Source organism: Anomaloglossus baeobatrachus, chromosome 6 (genome assembly GCF_048569485.1).
Source record: "Anomaloglossus baeobatrachus isolate aAnoBae1 chromosome 6, aAnoBae1.hap1, whole genome shotgun sequence".
Classification (NCBI taxonomy): domain Eukaryota; kingdom Metazoa; phylum Chordata; class Amphibia; order Anura; family Aromobatidae; genus Anomaloglossus; species Anomaloglossus baeobatrachus.
The window spans coordinates 216130402-216150848 of record NC_134358.1 but is presented as its reverse complement, the minus strand read 5'-3'; the positions used below and the strand labels follow the sequence as shown (position 1 = coordinate 216150848).

Sequence of the window (20447 nt, the reverse complement as noted above, 5' to 3'; positions counted from 1 at the left end):
TTATCAGGACCCCAATGCGGCTTTTTAAAAATTATTAAAATAAATAATTTTGAAAAAAAAAAGTGTGCGGTCCACGCTTATTGTGATACCCAGCCATGATAAAGCACACAGCTGGGGGCTGAAATTCTCAGACTGGAGAGGCCCATGCTTATTGGGGGCCCCCAGCCTAAAAATAGCAGCCCACAGCCACCCAGAATTATTGCCATCGTTAGATGCGATAATCCTTGCACTTTACCCGGCTCATCCAGATTGTCTTGGTGCGTTGGCAATTGGTGTAATATATGGGGTTTATAACAGCTCACAGCTGCCATGAAGGCCTAGATTAGTAATGGGGAGGGAACTATGAGACTCCTCCCATTACTTATGCTGTAAGTAAAAAGAAATTAAACACAAAAGACAGACAAAAATCTTTTATTAAAAAAAAAAAAAAAAAGGCACACCCTTTTTAGCCAATTAAATAAACCCCAAAACGGCAGGTCTGACGTAATCCACACCCCGATGTCCTACGACGATCCCGACTGTTACAAATTGAAATCGCAATGCATGGGCACATTGGAAAACATGACTAGCCGCTGCAGTTGTCACCGCCGGTAACTTTAAGAGAGCTTTTAAGAGAGCCTTTAATGTTCCTTGAGTTCCCAGCTGCTGGGACATCTGGAGGCTGTGATCTGTTACCAGAGCTCACAGACTCCTGGTGTTACAACAGCAGGGAACGACAAAAAACATAAAGGCTCTCTTAAAGGCTCCTTTAAGGATTCTGGAATTCAAAGCTGCCGGATTGCGGGACACTGCGCCAATGCAATGCAACAATCCAGCAGTAAGGTTAGTGGAGGTCACACTGGGGCTCCCCGCTGCTCTCAGTGAAAATGAAACCTGCTGCTGGATTGTGAGACATGGCCGCATGGCAATCAGGCAGCGGGTTCCACTTTCACTGAGAGTGTGACCTCCGTTGACCGACTGACATAACCACTGCTCACCAATGGGTCCCCCCGCTGCAGTCAGTGTTCCCCAGAGTCTACAGTGATTGCTCATGCTATCGGTCACTGCACACTCTGGACATAGTAGAGCCGGGATTGTCGTGGGACCTGCGGAGGTACATTTGGGGTTAATAATTTTTTTAAAAAGCATGTGTTTTTTTTTTTTCTACTTACAGGGTTAGTAATGGGGGGGTCTCACAAATCCCTCCCCATTACTTATCCAGTGCTTAGTGGCAGCTGTAATTTTTGACAAATCATGGTTGCCATTAACCCTTATATTACCTCAACTGCCACTGCACTTGGGCAATCGGGATGAGCTGGGCAAAGCTCTGGGATTGTCGCATCTAATTGATGCGACAATTCTGGGCGGCTTTGGGCTGATATTTTTAGCCTGAGGAGGAGCCAAAAACCGTGGCCTTCCCCAGGCTGAGAATACCAGCCCTCAGCTGTTGGCTTTATCTTGGATGGGTATCAAAATTAGAGGGGGACCGCACACTTTTTTTTTCTATTTATTTAAATATTTTGAAAAAAGCCGCATGGGTCCCTGTTATTTTGATACACAGCCAAGATAACGCACACGGCTGGGAGCTGCAGCCTGTAGCCATATGCTTTATCTGTGCTGGGTGTCAATATACAGGAGACCCTGCAACATTTTATTTATTTTTACACTCTGTTAGGGGAGCCAGACAGCTTCTGTGAGGGCAGCCAATCAAAGACGCTGGCAGTCTGACTGCAGCCAGTCACGGACGCTGACAGACGGTGGATGGGGGAAGCAGTGCATATGTATGAGATCTAATGAGCGGACTCGGAAGTAGTATGACAGCCTCGGAGAATCTCAGTAAGTCTTTTTTATTCCCTGAGCCTCCCAATCACAGTAACGCCAGTAGCAAAGAGGGCTACAGCATTACTGTGATTGGAAGGCAATCCCAGCATGTTTAGTGGCTGAAAATCAAGCACCAAACATGCTGGGAGGGGTCTCAAAGTGAATAACAAAATACTTGGCGAGTAACGGATATCACAAATACCTTAATATTCGTGCGAGTAACGAATAGTGCTGAATATATTCGTTTATCACTAATAATAATCCATTGTTTTGGTGTTATGCACCACTGGTCTACCCCATGACATGGAAAATGCAGATGGCCGCACAGAAGAGTATTGCAGGGTGCATGTGGCCCTTAGGCTGCAGTTTGTGCACCCCTGCATTAGAGCTTGTGTCCCTGATCCTAAAGGGTATATTCACACAGTTATTTAACATGGTTTTTGCCACAAATTCATTGCCAAAATTACAACAAGCTTCCCATTAATTTTAATAAAAAATCATGTCCATAGTACATGTCATGTTTTTTTTTCCCTTTGTGTATTTTTACGCTTCTTAGAAAAAAAACATCATGTCATTTGTTTGGTCTACTTTCTGTGTGAAAATTAAGATAAAATGTGCTTTTTTGCGGCTGTTTTTTTTTTTTGATGTTTTTGCTGCAGAAATGTGCCAAAAAGAATACTTTATTGCTACTTCTCTCAATTAAAAAGGCATCAGAATAGCTTTAAAGAAAAAGTGTGTTGTTACCAAACCATGTCTAAAACTTGTATTTTCAGACAGACAAATCCGTGTAAAGAAAACCTCGGTGTGAACATACCCTTAAGATCCTAGCAACACCCCTTTTCTATAAAGAAAGTTGCCTTGTGTTGCCCCAGCTGCCAGAACACAACTGCATGAAGTGTTTTGTGGTGATGCAAACTTAGGCTAACAGTATATTTGAGCCACACGTTAGTGGCTCTGTTTGGCTTCTTTCTGAGACCCTGAAATATGTGATGCAGATGAACTCTAGATGGAGCGATTCCCTATGATGAGGCAAACAGCCGCTTTGTATGGCCTCCATTTTGGCAGTGTCTGGCACAAAAGTTTGGTCTACTGCCATAATGGTGGCCATACAGAACACAAAGAGTCTTATTCTGCCTTATTATTTGTGATAGGCCGTATCAAGAGTTCTGTCCGAATTCGGGTTATCACCGCCTCAGACAGACACCCCAATGAAGCCAATAATATGTGTCATAGTACATAAGGTGAACCATGCCTAAGTATTATGACTAAATACTGAGCCTCAGGGCAATAATAACCTGTAAAAGCTGACAACATATTTGAATGGGCGCCATGTAACACCCCGTATAGAGACACCTACAATAATCCGGTAGCAGAAAATAAAAACTCCTTTTAGACTACCCGACTAGTTAAGTAAAGGCATTGTTTGCTATATATACATAAAAGACAAAATACAATAAGGAAGAAAAGCAATATTTTAACACACTCATAAAAAGGTTATATTTTTATACAGAATAGATAAATGCAAAATCTTACTACACCAAAAGGTATTTGTGAAACATTTATAAAAAGATGCAAATTACTATAACTACTACCACTAATAATAAAAAAAAATCTATTCTGCCCTGAGGTCAAAGTGTGGTTCCATTAACACCAGTAATTTACAACATTACCAGCACACAACATAGCTTAGACACAGAATTATTCGTAAAACCGGTCAGTCTGTCTTGCTGCTCTGGGGGAAAGTAAGACATTTGACATGACTAGTTATAATAGCCTGTTATTACAAACACTCACCTGAAGGCATCTCAGAGCCAGGCAAGCAGCTTTCTGGAGGTGAACCTTAGGTTGAGTCAGTACCTGACAATAGTGCATCAGGGCCTGAAAAAGTACACATCCAAAACCAATTATAAACAGTAATTAGTAAATTGCACCTTCTTTGACATTATTCAAGATTTATTTCCCAAGTGTATTCAGCAATTGCTCCCATCCATTACAGGAACTGGTTACTGTTAGATTTTTATGCACTGAACCATCATTAAGTTGTTATACTGCTGGGGTTTAGGGCACTAAACTGTTTGTAATAACTTTATGTAGAAAAACATTGCATTTAAATAGGTGGTCCCCTACCATATATAGTGGCCACATTGATTTAAAGCTGAGAATGAGAATACCTGCTGTTGCCAATTCTGCCTGTGAGTGGCGCTATTGCTGTCCGCTCATCCCCATTATGTGAATCAGGCTGCAGCAGCCTCTGATGTCCGGTGATGTCATGTCAACTTCTGGAATTGAAAGTTGACCTGGCATCACCCAGCCGGCCCCAGTCTTCCTGAGTGACTGGGCTGTGGGCAGAGTTTCACCGCTCATAACAGCCTGTGCTTGCAACGCTCTGTGAAGAGAGTGCGCACAATGCTGGGCTAAGACATGCGATGAAACTCCACCCGCACCCCAGTCACTCAGGGAGACTGGGTCCTGCCTTGGTGATGCCAGGTCAACTTCCGATTCAGGAAGTTGACATGACATCACTGGACATCAGAGGCTGCTGCAGCCCGGGTCAATGATGGGGACTGAACAGACAGCGATAGCGCTGCTCACAGGAAGAATTGGCAACAGAAGGTATTTGAAAAAAGCCTTCATTCTCAGCTTTAAATTAATGTGGCCACTATACATTATAGTGGACCACCTATAAGTTACTAGTCAAGAGTCTGGTGGCATCCAGCGCATGCGCACTGAGGTCAATAATACTGCCCCTTGTTTCACTGTGCTTGATCTTGTGCCACCTGATTACTCCAGTATTTTATAGTTTACAAGCGCTGTATGTGAAGTTTGTTTGGTACACATTGCAATAAGAGGGAGTTTTGACATGGAATAATGAACCCTCAACAGTATAAAACTATACTGGTTGTTTGGGCTATGGGACAATAGTTCTGTATCTAGGTTATGTCCCCACGTTACTACTAAACTAGATAAGAAATTTGCGTATATTCCAAAATGTCCAATACTGTATATACATACAGTATATTACAAAAGTGAATACAATACATCCCTCACATTTTTGTAAATATTTTATTATATCTTTTCTTAAGATAACACTGAAGATATGACCCTTTAATACAATGTAAAGTAGTCAGTGTACAGCTTGTATAACAGTGTAAATTTGGTGCCCTCTAAATAACTATATATTTTATTTTATGTATTCACAGAAGATAGATAAAAAAGCAATCATTAATAACAAATGTGGCATGTCAATATCTAGCCCAACCCTATGTTTCACCTACATAGGTTTCTTCTAGGGCAAACTTTAGTAGGTGGAAGTATAGGAGGTATGTAGCTGATGTGAAAAGTATCCACTCCATACCCTAGAATGAAGAACATACATAGCAGTGGAAAATTTACAACACCAGCAATGCTTTTTTAAAATTCTCTTTGTCAAACAGTCGGTAAGTTTTTCTAAAACTCACTTGGTATTTTGCATTATATAATGATTTCTCATCTATTGTAGCTGTATAAGGACATTGTTTTTGGGACTTTAAATGGGTTTTCCGGCACTTTTACATTGACGGTAGCTCTGCAATTGAGCATTTCCAGCTGCCTTGCACCCCGCAGATGACATATTGATGACGTATCCTAAAAATAGTTTTTTTCTTTTTTTTCGTTTTCATGTAGTTCTTTGTATTTAGTACAAATAGGGTGCGGCCCCCTTCTCCGTGAGCTGGGCATTTCATTCTATGCATCCCATGGCTGTGTGTCCTGTTGAGACCCGGTCACTCTCAGCCCTTATAAACATTGAGGCCTATTTTGACCCATGGTAAGGTTTTAATATTAGAGAGTGTAGGTACTGTCCCAACTGGGTACATCTTGTTGCGGTGGGATGGCTTTATGCCATATACATTTATATTTGATCAAAAATAGGGTTTACTAAGTATCCTATGATTATATGCACTATGCTTTTATTTAATTACAGCAGGGTATATAATCCATAATTTTTCCCTTGATTTTTTTGTTATCTTATGGCCAGTTTGAACATGAGCTTACAAGCTGCATGTATACCTTCTCATACTCCGGCTCACTTTTTTGTTTTCATGTAGTTTAATACGTGTTTTTCTCAGGTTTCCTGAATTATTGTGGGTGGGAGTTTTTTTCAGTTGCACCAAAGTGAAGTTTAAGCCTTTTGTTTTATTTTTTGAGTTCTTCAGATGCTATTGTGCTTTTGGCTAGAAATAAAATGCCCAAAAATATGCACTGCCAGTGTGAACAAGACAAATAAGTATGAGGGATAAATGTAAAAATTCATAACATAAAAATCGAAACCAAGTATCTTTGCACCTTAACCACCTAGTTTGTCAAAAAGTAAAGTATGTCAAAAAGTAAAGTAAATCACAGCCTACCTTTTCTCTGAAATCATTGTATTTGGATGCAGTAGAGGAAAGCAGGTCCAATGCTTCACTGATATCGTCATCATTTTCAGACAGTAGCAGATTTAATGAAGTATGAATTTCCAAAAAATGAGGCACAGTGCACGGCTCCAGATCTGCCATTTCAACAGTATCCACCGAGGTCTCCAGCAATGTTTCTGATGAAGCTGCCATGATAAAAATAATGGAGAAGAAAATTGTTAATAATGATCCCAGAACAGCAATATATTTTACTTGGTAGTACGTATTGCATGTCATCTCTCTTCCTCAGTATAATTACTATAAAGTTTAGAACTTTTATTTACACATGCAGACATTACACCGTAGGCCGAATTATTAGGCAAGTGAGTATTTTGACCATAGCCCCATTTTCATGCAGATTTTCCAACTCCAATCTTTGTCATTAACTGACATAGATTTGAGAAGAATCAAACATGAAGGGACCCATACTCCTCCAGTCCTGTCATATTACAGAACTGCAACCTCCCCGGAGAGTGCCCAGAAGTACAAGCTGTTCAGTGCTCAGATACATGGCCAAGGTAAGGAAGGTTGAAACCCGACCAACACTGAACAAGACACAGAAGTTGAAACGTCATGAAATATCTAAAAGAAGCTATAGTAGGAGAGAAAAGGCGCAATAGGGTCTTACCCGATTTACAGGGCAGAGGGAAAGGGTTAAAACACACTCACCTGGCTGGGTTGTGCCAGTCACAACCCCTTAGAGAACGTGGATGAGTGCTTTAGTGGTTCAGCAGCGGCCCCGTGTCTGAGCAAAGGATATCAAAGTGTAGACTGGAGGAAAAACGGGTTTAAAAACCGCGCTAGGAAACCACGAGCAAGGATGTAAATGAATATTTTTCTTTTATTTAGATAATTCCAACGCGTTTCGGAGACCCATCTGTCTCCTTCCTCAGGGAAAAAGCCCTGAGGAAGGAGACAGATGGGTCTCCGAAACGCGTTGGAATTATCTAAATAAAAGAAAAATATTCATTTACATCCTTGCTCGTGGTTTCCTAGCGCGGTTTTTAAACCCGTTTTTCCTCCAGTCTACACTATGAAATATCTAAAGACAGATGTTTCGAAGGTTTTATGAACTGATGCGACTTCACTTTGGGTTGGTATTATTAAAGATGAGCTAGTTGGACCTTTTCGGGTTGAAGATGGACTCAAAATCAACTACCAAACGTACTGCCAGTTTTTAGAAGTCACTTTCTTTAAGCAGTGGTATGAGAAAAAATCAGCATCTTTCAAGAAAACTATGAATTTTATGCAGGACAAGGCTCCATTGCATGCATAGACGTCCTCCACTGCTTGGCTAGCCATTAAAGGCCTTAAAGATGAAAGAATAATGACATGGCCACTTTCCTCAGCTGACTTAAATGAAAACTTGTGGGCCCTTCTTAAATGGGAGATTGAAACACCCATAACGGCATCCCCGCGCTGTCCTGCTCCCTTTTCCCCCAGTGGGGACGTCCGTTATCTCACCTGCCCAGCCGTCCTGCGGTGGCTGCTCCATCCCCAGTCCATGCTGCTATCTCCCAGAGTCTTAGGCTTACTGGTACTGTCGGAAGGGTGCACGCGGCCATGCCTGTTTTCTTAAAGGATCAGTGCACCCTGACTCGGAAGTACCTCTCAGGTCAGCTGAGAACTGTCAGGTATTTAAGGCTTCTTCCCCTTAAGGGAGGTACTGTGGCAACGGGTTTCCAACATTGTTAGTTCTCAGTTCCCATTCTGCTGCTGCTGTCATTGTACTGAGTTTTGCTGTTGATTTGTGACTCTGTTTCAGTGCACTCCTGCTGCTGCTATGATCCATGCCAGTGGATGCTGCAAGAACCATCCATCCATTCTGAGTGGATCCACTACTCTGCCTGCTGCTTCTACAAAAGACTGTACTGTGTCTGTGGCGCCAGCTGCTGGGGTACCGCAGATCTCCTGCGGCTGCCCTCTGCCGGCAGCTTACCACTGTGTGTACGTGCTGCCACCTTTGGTGCTAATAGTGAAGACTCAACGGCCGGTCCAGTTATCTTCCCTAGGCAAGTGAACAATGCCTTCGGTCTAGTGGACCCACTAATACAGTGCTCACCCCGTGAGCATAACAGAGATTTATATTTAAGTAAATCAGTATTCTTCTCTGAACAGTGTCTGGAAGACTGTGGTTGGTGGTGACCAAAACACTGATTGTTGGCAGATTAAAAAAATTGACAGACTCCATGGATGGAAGGCTTATGAATGTTATTGAAAAAAGGGATGACTATATTGGTCAATTATATATATATATATATATTTTTTTTTTTTTTTAAAATGTCAGAATTGTATTTTTGCACATTTTTAGTGGTTTCATCATTATTCTCTCTTTAACATGTGAAAATAAACAATTGAGATATGAAAATGTATGTTTTTCATATAGCTGTACAATAATTCTGCACACCGTTATTCCCCTAAGAAAGCAAATGTCTCACTTTAACTTTCTTAAAAAAATGTTTTTAATCTTTTGGATTTGTAGTTGTTTAATAATAAAAATGATCAAAAATACAAATTGTCTAATAATTATGCACATAGTGTATAATCTGCAGTAAAATACCTTTATCTTTTCTGAAGTTAAAGCGCCAAACTGATGAAAATATGACATAATGAGTTATCAATATAAAGGAAACCCATCGGGTTGAGCCTGAAGTTTGATCTGCGGGCAGCATATTATTAAGATGGATCAATATATAGTTTTATAGAGAGAGTTAACATAATTTGTCCATGCATAATACAAATAACACACTGGTATCAATGGGCACCATGTGATGGTTCATTTCTCCTTTGGTGGCATTGCAAGATATCTGCACACATGCCAGGTTGCCGTGCCAGATTAAAACGGTTCACTGGTGGCCCCAGCTTATTTTCGGGGGACCCATTTAATAAAAAGGGAATTAAAAGAGCAGACAATCCTTTTAATATTTAAAAATAGATGAGATGTAAAAATAAATACAGTACCTTCCTTAGCAAGGTGTGTCAAATAGCTTCTGAGGTCTGTAATATTATGGCTACTAAAGAAATCATAATACTGAAAAACGGTGATTGTTTCTGCAGACAGATTAGATGACAACATGTTTTCTGTTTTGTCAAGAATATGAGAGACCAGCATTCTGTAAACTAAAAGAGAAAAAAGGGATAGAGGTAATAAACATACATATATACATATACATACATACATACATACATACATATATAGAAAAGAAAAGAGGGGTACAAGTGGTGGGGGAGTATGAGGGAGGCTCACAACGCCGGAGGACGGAGAGCTGTTTCACACTCCTTGTGCTTCCTCAGATCCTGTGGAAGCACAAGGAGTGCAAAATGGCCCGCCGTCGTCCGGCATTGTGAGCCTCCCTCACCCACCCCCACCACTTGTACCCCTCTTTCCTGCATGAAAATGCTTAAATACCGCTACTTGGATGCCGATGAGTGCCGCATACAAATATACTGTATATTATATTAACGGCAATACTAACAAAATCTGAACACAACTATTACCTGGGTACCTCAAATTATGAATAGCAGAGTACCCTAATACAGTGGAACTCATTCTCAACATCAAAAATTATCATCTAACTGTTAGATAGGTGAGAACTGGTGGATTGGTTGGGGTTCTACCACTGGTTGGACTTCCTCAAGCTCGTTTGATCATCTGACCAGGTCGAATCGAGGAAGAAGCATTTTAGTGCTCGCCCATCACTAGTCACAAGCATATTCTAACCCTTTAAAAGGCAGTAAAGGATTTGGCAACACTGGACGTCCATGGTACTTCCACATAGTTGAATTTTATTTACTTGAGAAATGTCATACTTGCATTATTTCTTCTCCGCCTAGCTTTTACTGACTCTTGATGCTCTATACAGTAAAGCATACCTTAATATGTTATCATATTACTACTGTTTGCTGGATTCATCGATTGTAATGATATGAATAGCATTAGATTTGTCAAAATGATCATCAGTATGACAGATCTACCATGAATTTTATAACAATGAAAGTCAATGTCTCAAACTTGTTTTCTTTCATACTATTCCTACTCTATGATCATTGACTACATAGACAGACAATATGGAAGTATTGAAGCACAGACTAACTGATCCCCATGAATACTCACATACCTGTATCAGCAAGTCCTGAGCTTTCAGTATTCACCATTTGGCTAAACGTTACATGCAGCTGTTTTACCATTTTGTCCGCACTTATGTGGTACATGTGAACAGGCGTGGAACATTTTGTCCAGAAGGCAAGAAGTGACGGCATGTCATGAAATCCAGAGATAACTAAAACACAAAAATATTATGTTGCATTTCATATTTATTGAAACACTGAATTATTTCTTATGCTTGTTCAATCCAATTTAACATACATTAAAGGAGAGGTCCATCACCTCTTCATAGGTGACAACTTAGGTCTGACCACTGCATAAGCTCATCTGCTACTGTTGAGTAATATGCATTTCTACTCCATTCTAGTGAGGATAAAAGTGTCTTGTTCTGGTGATTGGTGGGGATCCCAATACTTGGCACCCACCAATCTATCACCTGTTGATAGGTTATAATTTATTATCATTAAACACCTTAAATCTTCTAGGCCATGAAAGCAGACAAAAAAAAAACAAAGAGAAAATTGCATGAAAAATACCCTGACTATAAATAAATAAATTGCAAGTGCTTAATAACAGGGTACTTAGTGTATACATTTTCGCAAAAAAATTTTTTTTGTGTTTTTTGTATGTTATCTTGCTTTTTTGCAAGTTGGGGGCGCAGCCCTCCTAATACTGAGACTGAACAACTAATTGCGTCTCACTTCACTGTGTATTTAATCTGGGACACAGCTGACCACTTGCCACCATTCATATTGGAGTTTGACATGACACAAGTCAGGTACAGAATATGTTTTTAACTTCAGTAGGTTAGGGACTGTCTCAGATGGGTACACCGTGACGAGGTGAGACAGCTTTTTACCTTTTTGGAAAAATGTATACACTAAGTACCCTGTTATTAAGCACTTGCAATTTATTTATTTATAGTCAGGGTATTTTTCATGCAATTTTCTCTTTGTTTTTTTTCTAGTCTTAAGGCTGCAATTCACATGCTTAATGTTGCATGTTTACTGAACATTGTTTCAGCTCAGGTTTTTTGTGTTTTTTGCATGAAAGCAGACAGTCTGCTTCTCTAGGGAATTTTACAATGCTGAAAGCCTCTCCTGCAAAGCTCCTTGCAGGCAATCTGTCATAATAAGTATCCAGATGTATGACGTCCCTGGCAGAAGAAGTCAAACATACCAGGGCCAGTTATGTATTCACACTGGTCCTTTATGTGAAAGTTCTCAAAACAGTCTGTACTCTGGGTACCGGACACCTTCTCTGACATCACTTGCTGCCTAATTCACTGAAGCTGTACTAGTACCACAGTGATTTCTAGCTGTGCCAGTTCCATGTATGCACTCAATGCATATTTCTGTTAAAGGGAACCTGACATCAGCTTTTTCCCCTATAAGCTGCGGCCACCACCAGTGAGCCCTTATATACAGCATTGCTGAATACTGTATATAAGAGTCTAGGCCACTCCGCATAATGTAAAAAAGAGCTTTTATTATACTCGCCTGCGGTTGGTCTGGTCCAATGGGCGTCACTGGCCTCGGTTTGGCGCCTCCTCTCTTCCTTCCATTGCGGTCGTTGTCCTTCCCAGCTCCGAGCAGAGGCCTCCTTTGTACTTCTGCGCATGTGCACTTTGATCTGCCCAGCTGAGGGCAGAGCAAACTACTGTACTATGCAGGCACGAGGAAAGGTCAAAGACCGCCTGCATATGGTCACTACAATACTTTGATCTGCTCTCAGCAGGGCAGATTATAGTGCACTTGCACAAGAGCGCCATGGAGGCCTCTCTGCGTCGTGCACATGGAGCTGGGGGAAGGAGGATGGCGACTGCACAGAATAGAGCAGGTGCTGGACCAGAGACCAGCGATGCGCATTGGACCCTACTGCCCCGCCGGTGAGTATAATAAAATTTGTTTTTTTACGTTATACAGAGCAGCCTGTACAGTATTCTAGAATGCTGTATATACAGGCTTACTCCTGGTGGCCGCAGCTTATAAGGGAAAATCTTGGTTCCTCCTGCTGATTTTAGGTCTAATAACAATGATGTCAACAAGGATAAATAATCAAAGGAACATATTTCTAAAAAACTAGATAGAAAACCAGGAAATACCACACAAATGTCAACGAAAGATCTGAAGATAAAGGACAATGATAGTCCCCAAAAATTAGAGTAGACATTGAAAGAAGTCAATCATAATCAATCAGCTACACATTTTTTTTTCCAAGAAAGTAGCTCATGTTCTTTTTTGAAAGATTACGATTAACAACAGAATTGTTGCATGTATGAGGCCAGTATTTTTCTCCTTGTAGCATTGTCTACCCTCCTTGGCACTTAAGTATTTTTTGCTTTTGAAGGGATTGCAAATGACAGCATCTAAGGAGTTACACTGCCAGGATCTGACTTTTCTTTCACCTGCCTAGTGTGGTGCTGACTGTACACTTGTACCGTACATGTAGTTCACATGTTCCCAAGGGGTTAACTAGTAAGTCTCTTTTTTATTTTTTTTTTGGTACCAATATCCGTCCTTCATATCCCCAAGGTGTTTTTGCTGAACAGAAAATTGTAAAAAAAAATTTTTTTCCAAAGGCACGGTCCCATCGTGCAGCTTCAGCATGTAGCCTCACTCATTTGTCGGTGTGCTATTTGGTTGCACACAGCAGCTGCACCGTGGGACCTTACCATGGATCTTCACTTATATACAAAGGCTTTTTTGCTTATCAGTTCACTTGTGTACAGAACTGGGGGACATTTTCTATAGCTCTGAAGTTTGTAGGGGGTTGTGGCTCAAATACAAGAGGCTTAAATGTGGCAGTAGGGGTGCTGTGAAACTAGAGGTTTTCTCCTCTTGCTGGTGTTCTGTTGCTGTGGTTGTTGTGTGGTCCGTGGGCCCAAATCCAGCCTAGGCTCGAATTGTTGCTCACATGTGGTTCAGGCCATTGGGTCATAGTCATGTTGGGAATTGCGGTCACGGTGTAGGTGCAGAGCTTTGCCAATGTTGCCCTGTTGTGCAGATCTGGTCTTGGAGTAGGAATCTATTTTAAAGAGGTTCCCATATAGGACGTATAAGTTTTCTTTTTTTTTTTTTTAAAAAAAAAGTATAATAAGACTGTCACATTCAATTTTGAAATATTATGCTTAGCAGTAATAGATCATTGTGGAGGATGTGGATTGTTGGGTGTGGCTCCATTGTGTTTTCTTTAGTTTTGAAAATTCAGCAACCCTTTCTTTAATTAGGCCTAATGAGACTTTCTGCACTAATGTGTATGGCAGTCACAAACATGCTAAAATTGTATTGAAGATGCGGGAAATACACATTCTCTGCTGCTTCCATTAGCAGAATAAGCTTACTGTAGATCATGGCTCTATACCTTATTAACAAGTCATCACGTCATAGGCGTGTGCCTAAAAATCCTTGTCTGAGCACGACCGAATCACCTCGTATGGCAGAATGTTTGCTAAGAAACTGCAGTATGATTATATCAACAAAGCGTCTTTGTTACAGTAATTAAATGTGCAGCTAGCGTCCATGTGAAGTGCATGTCCTATGACAGAGCAATGACAAGCCTTAGGCTATGACCAGAAGAATTACCGTTTTAAACTTCACCCTGGCATCCAATCGACTATTTAACATTATAGTAACACAGCATTTTTTTATTTTTTTTTTTACAGGTCTCTACAAAAAAATATTTTTGAAGGCAAAAAACCCAGGGGGCTAATAATTCCATATTAGAGGAAAAATTCCTTCCCAAATCCACACACAATACTATCATTTTTGAGTTTCTTACTGTTTATGTAGTTGAATATTTTTGGATTATTTTTACCTTTTTTACAATGAGCCTCTTTGTCTAAAGGGGGCTTTTCACGCTGCGATATCGCTAACGATTTATCGTTGGGGTCAATGTGTATGTGACGGACATCCTGCGTCGTTAGCAACATCACAGCATGTAACACGTACGAGCGACCTACGACGATCGCAAAAGTGCTAAAAATCGTTGGTTTTGGAGAGGTCGTCCAAACACCAAATATTGTTGTCTGGTGAGTTATGATGTTGTTCCTCGTTCCTGTGGCATCACACATCGCTGTGTGTGACACCGCAGGAGCGACGAACATCACCTTACCTGCCTCCACCGGCAATGCGGAAGGAAGGAGGTGGGCGGGATGTTATGTCCCACTAATCTCCGCCCCTCCGCTTCTATTGGATGGCTGCCGTGTGACGTCGGTCTGACGCTGCACGACCCGCCCCCTTAAGCCTGCTTTACACCTTACAATTAGGTATGCGATCTCGTATGCGATGTGACACGCCCAGGTCGCATATGCGATCTAATGAGATTGCACGTAGGTCGTTCATTTGCTGTCACACGTGCGTTAGTAGCCTATGTTAAATTGATCAATTTTCTGTGCGATCCTTTAGATCATGTGTTCTGTGACGTATGCATTGGGCACCCTTTTTTTTTTTTATTTATTGACTTGATAAGCGTGTGTAATGTGTAGGGAGGCGTTTTTACTATGTCATCTGCCATTCAGCTCTGCTACATGGCCGCTAACAGCAGCCTCAGACAGCCATGTAGCAGCGGTGAATGGCAGATGACAGCAGACACAGACAGAGCCGCACTGTCAGAATGAACTCGGGTGAACTTCACCCGACTTCATTGTCATACTGCGGCTCTGTCTGTGTCGCGTCCTAATTAGCGGTCACCCGTGAAGGACTCACCGGTGACCGCTAAACTCCTGAGTAACTGAATTGAGCAGCCCTCTCTCATACTCACCGATCCCCGGCGCTGCACGGCGTTCACACTGCTCCGGCTGCTTTTACTATTTTGAAAAAGCCGGCCGCCCATTAAACAATCTCGTATTCCCTGCTTACCCCACCCACCGGCGCCTATGATTGGTTACAGTGAGACACGCCCCCCACGCTGAGTGACAGGTGTCACACTGCACCCAATCACAGCAGCCGGTGGGCGTGTCTATACTGTGTAGTGAAATAAATAATTAAATAATTAAAAAAACGGCGTGCGGTCCCCCCAATTTTAAAACCAGCCAGATAAAGCCATACGGCTGAAGGCTGGTATTCTCAGGATGGGGAGCTCCACGTTATGGGGAGCCCCCCAGCCTAACAATATCAGCCAACAGCCGCCCAGAATTGCCGCATACATTATATGCGACAGTTCTGGGGCTGTACCCGGCTCTTCCCGATTTGCCCTGGTGCGTTGGCAAATCGGGGTAATAAGGAGTTATTGGCAGCCCATAGCTGCCAATAAGTCCTAGATTAATCATGTCAGGCGTCTATGAGACACCCTCCATGATTAATCTGTAAGTTACAGTAAATAAACACACACGCCCGAAAAAATCCTTTATTGGAAATAAAAAACACACACACATTCCATGATTCACCACTTTAATCAGCCCCAAAAAGCCCTCCATGTCCGGCGTACTCCAGGATGGTCCAGCGTCGCATCCAGCGCTGCTGCATGGAGGTGACAGGAGCTGCAGAAGACACAGCCGCTCCGGTCACCTCCACGCAGCTAATTAAGACAGCCGCGCGATCAGCTGATCTGTCACTGAGGTTACCCGCTGTCACTGGATCCAGCGGTGGCCGCGGGTAACCTCAGTGACAGATCAGCTGATCGCGCGGCTGTCTTCATTAGCTGCGTGGAGGTGACCGGAGCGGCTGTGTCTTCTGCAGCTCCTGTCACCTCCATGCAGCAGCGCTGGATGCGACGCTGGACCATCCTGGATGACGCCGGACATGGAGGGCTTTTTGGGGCTGATTAAAGTGGTGAACCAGGGAATGTGTGTGTGTTTTTTATTTCCAATAAAGGATTTTTTCGGGCGTGTGTGTTTATTTACTGTAACTTACAGATTAATCATGGAGGGTGTCTCAGACGCCTGACATGATTAATCTAGGACTTATTGGCAGCTATGGGCTGCCAATAACTCCTTATTACCCCGATTTGCCAACACACCAGGGCAAATCGGGAAGAGCCGGGTACAGCCCCAGAACTGTCGCATATAATGTATGCGGCAATTCTGGGCGGCTGTTGGCTGATATTGTTAGGGTGGGGGGCTCCCCATAACGTGGAGCTCCCCATCCTGAGAATACCAGCCTTCAGCCGTATGGCTTTATCTGGCTGGTTTTAAAATTGGGGGGGACCGCACGCCGTTTTTTTTAATTATTTAATTATTTATTTCACTACACAGTATAGACACGCCCACCGGCTGCTGTGATTGGGTGCAGTGTGACACCTGTCACTCAGCGTGGGGGGCGTGTCTCACTGTAACAAATCATAGGCGCCGGTGGGCGGGGAAAGCAGGGAATACCAGATTGTTTAATGGGCGGCCGGCTTTTTCAAAACAGTAAAAGCCGCCGGAGCAGTGTGAATGCCGTGCAGCGCCGGGGATCGGGGATCGGTGAGTATATGAGACAGGGGGATAGACTGACATGGACAGAGAGTGAGGGACAGAGATAGTGACGGACTGACAGAGATTAGTGCATGACAGACATTGTGAGGCGCTTCAGAACGCAGCTTTTCAGCTGCGCTCTGAAGCAGACCTTTTTTAAGCTGCGGTGCAGAGCGCACACCTGCGCACATAGCATCAGATATCAAAATCGTATGATGGATGTCACACGTTACAATTGACTAGTTTCGTACTACCAAACGTCCAATGTATGAGGAATAAACGACGTGTATGCGATCACCGTATTTTCGTTCAATATCGATCGCATGTAGGTTTCACATGCAAATACATCACGAACGATGCCGGATGTGCGTCACTTACAACTTGACCCCGACGACTGATTGAAAGATCTATTGAAGTGTGTAAAGCAGGCTTTAGAAAGGAGGCAGATCGCCGACCAGAGCGATGTCGCAGGGCAGGTAAGTCCGTGTGACGGGTATTAGCGATGTTGTGCACCACGGGCAGCGATTTGCCGTGACACACAACCGACGGGGGCGGGTACGCTCGCTAGCGATATCGGTAGAGATATCGCAGCGAGTAAAGCCCCCTTAAGTCTTTGCTTCCTTGATTTGCATTTTACACAATTTATTTTTTTCTCTATAATTAATTCCTCGTCACTACCCTCTTGCATTAATCCTCTAAATGCTTTTTTTTTTTATCTTTTACTGCGGCACTTACAGCTCTATTTAGCCATAGTGGTTTCCTCTGATTTCTACCTTGTTTATTCCCATATAGTACATATTGTGCACAGGTTTTATTCAGGATGCTGATAAAACGCTACCATTTGTTTTCTGTACTTTTATTTCTCGGGACATTGTTAAAGTTCTTAGCAGTAAGATAGGCTCTTAGGTATTGGAAATTCGCATTCTTGAAGTTTAGTGACCACTCACAAGCAATACACTTGGGACCATTGTGTAAAGCAGGAGTAGGGTTATCCTATTCTCTGGCCCCAGGACAAATTACCAGGGACCACAGATGGCTAATCGGGCCTCAGGCCCTTTAATTCCTCCTTACATTGTGAGCATACTAATGAACGCTGCAGTGCATGCACTGAAAGATTACGTCCTGAAGCTGGTCAGCTATGATGTATATAGCAGTCTCGGTCTATTCTATGCGATGTATATACAGCAGTCTCATTGCCTCCTATGTGATGCTTATACACTAGCTCTAGTGACTCCTTTGTGACATATATGCGTCATCTTATCACTCCATAACACCTGTTTCCAATCTTCTACTGTCCACTTTTTGTACTTTTTAGCAAACTCAATACGACATTTGTTATGAAAATATTGAAGTTGAGGCTTCTTCCCCTTTTCTTGGGTAACCATTCCAGACTTGTGTAACATGCATTGCACAGTGCTTGCATGAATGTCAATTATCTCACTATTATGAAGGTTATGAGACATCTCCACTGCTGTGTTTGTCACGCCAGAACTGGTAGACCTTCTGCTGAGACGACTTGTTGGAGTTCAATATTTTGCCTGGACGTCCACCTCTTGGCTTTTGAATGGATGGACTGACTTCATTTTGTATTCTTCCAACTGAAATAGAACTCAATTACATACCAAAAAGGGTCATGAAAGTAGATATTATATGCAAACCTGATTGTCTTACTACTTTGGTTAAAAATAAATTTTATTTAATAATTCACAAACATACATAAATTCATTAAAAGGGTATGTAAGAAGGAAATAAGGAGGGTATCCCTATCCTGTTTCCTTCCTACCATACGGGGGTCGGCGTCCTAAGTCGATGACGCCCCCGTTCAACGACGACTAAGTCCCTAAAGATCGCCCTCCCTATGCCAGAGTAGTGCACCCCATCTTTTAGATAGAAATCCTTAGAATCTTTTCACCACAGTGAACATAGTGCACAGTCAAGGATGATTTAGAGTTGTTATTACTATAATACAAGGATTATGGGGTGGCGCTTAAGGGTCGTCATCCGATTCGTCACTTCTGTCAGTGTGCTCAGATAATTAGCTGTAAATTACAGTTTAAATACTTATGCTGTTCAAGGTTGTGCAGCACAATTTAATGCTCAATATATCAAATTTTTGAGACACAATTAATAATAAGGATTATCCAATTAAACAAAGTTGCCCTCTTCACGAAGTTGCCCGACGCGTTTCGCCCATTAACATCTTAGTAGTATAGGGCTCATCAGGGGCTTGAAGACAGTTGCTTGATAGATTCCTTATTTTGATATCTGTTAACACATAGAAATATATACAGAAAGTCCTTGTTACCTATATGTGCCATAGTCCCTTTCCACTACAGTTTACTTTTGTCTACTGACCGGAATAAATATGGTCCTATTGGTCACAGGGCTGGTGCCAGGAATATTATGATCCTAGAGTCCACAGGGTATCTCATCTGGATGATCATCTGTGTGCATATATATATACATATCATTCATTTATGTTAGATAGTATCATGTCTTGTCCTATCACATCTTGTAGTCATAGAGAAAAACAATATCTCTTGTAGACAGTGATGTATAAGGATATTATGATATGCATGTTATCCATATCCATACCTAGATACCTCATAGAGATCCACAGCATCAGAAAAAAGTCATATATTACCTTAATGTATTTGGGCACACAATGACATCGTTGCCACTTAGGGGATAATTTATAATATGACCACCACAATCAGCAAGGCAGCCAACCTGTCAAGAGGCCAAGGGAACCAATCATCACATTTGTTGTCTACGGGCTATATTTCACAGTACCTCATGGATTAAACGGTATAATACCTTAGAGATGCACACAGATAGTTGAACTCATCCCAGAGACGGATAATCTTCTATATGTGGGTAGGAGTTACAAAACACGAGAAAGTCCTGAACACAAAGTGAATCTGTATTATTCCTATATCCATATGCATGTTCCCAAGTCATAAATAATAATAGGAACATACCTAATTAGTAACCGCAGCAGGAGCAGCCGTTTAGATAATACAGTTGTGATCTCTGTGAGCCGGTCATTTAGTAGTACGGTTTTCAAACCGTTGAAAACCGTACTACTAAATGACCAGCTCACAGAGATCACAATTGTATTATCTAAACAGCTGCTCCTGCTGCGGTTACTAATTAGGTATGTTCCTATTATTATTTATGACTTGGGAACATGCATAGAAGATTATCCGTCTCTGGGATGAGTTCAACTATCTGTGTGCATCTCTAAGGTATTATACCGTTTAATCCATGAGGTACTGTGAAATATAGCCCGTAGACAACAAATGTGATGATTGGTTCCCTTGGCCTCTTGACAGGTTGGCTGCCTTGCTGATTGTGGTGGTCATATTATAAATTATCCCCTAAGTGGCAACGATGTCATTGTGTGCCCAAATACATTAAGGTAATATATGACTTTTTTCTGATGCTGTGGATCTCTATGAGGTATCTAGGTATGGATATGGATAACATGCATATCATAATATCCTTATACATCACTGTCTACAAGAGATATTGTTTTTCTCTATGACTACAAGATGTGATAGGACAAGACATGATACTATCTAACATAAATGAATGATATGTATATATATATGCACACAGATGATCATCCAGATGAGATACCCTGTGGACTCTAGGATCATAATATTCCTGGCACCAGCCCTGTGACCAATAGGACCATATTTATTCCGGTCAG

At 41.9% G+C, this 20447-nt stretch overlaps 1 protein-coding gene across 3 annotated transcripts in view; it reads right to left on the bottom strand.

The window, feature by feature from the left end:
* The window catches only part of RIPOR2 (RHO family interacting cell polarization regulator 2), a 243360-nt gene that overhangs the window by 29016 nt on the left and 193897 nt on the right, over positions 1 to 20447 (bottom strand). For all 3 annotated transcript variants that reach the window (XM_075314675.1, XM_075314678.1, XM_075314676.1), the window contains 4 exons: positions 10352 to 10513; positions 9195 to 9353; positions 6186 to 6379; positions 3595 to 3678 (listed from right to left, as the gene is read on the bottom strand). In XM_075314675.1, coding sequence (XP_075170790.1) covers positions 3595 to 3678; positions 6186 to 6379; positions 9195 to 9353; positions 10352 to 10513 — 599 coding nt within the window. The remainder of the gene's footprint in view (positions 1 to 3594; positions 3679 to 6185; positions 6380 to 9194; positions 9354 to 10351; positions 10514 to 20447) is intronic.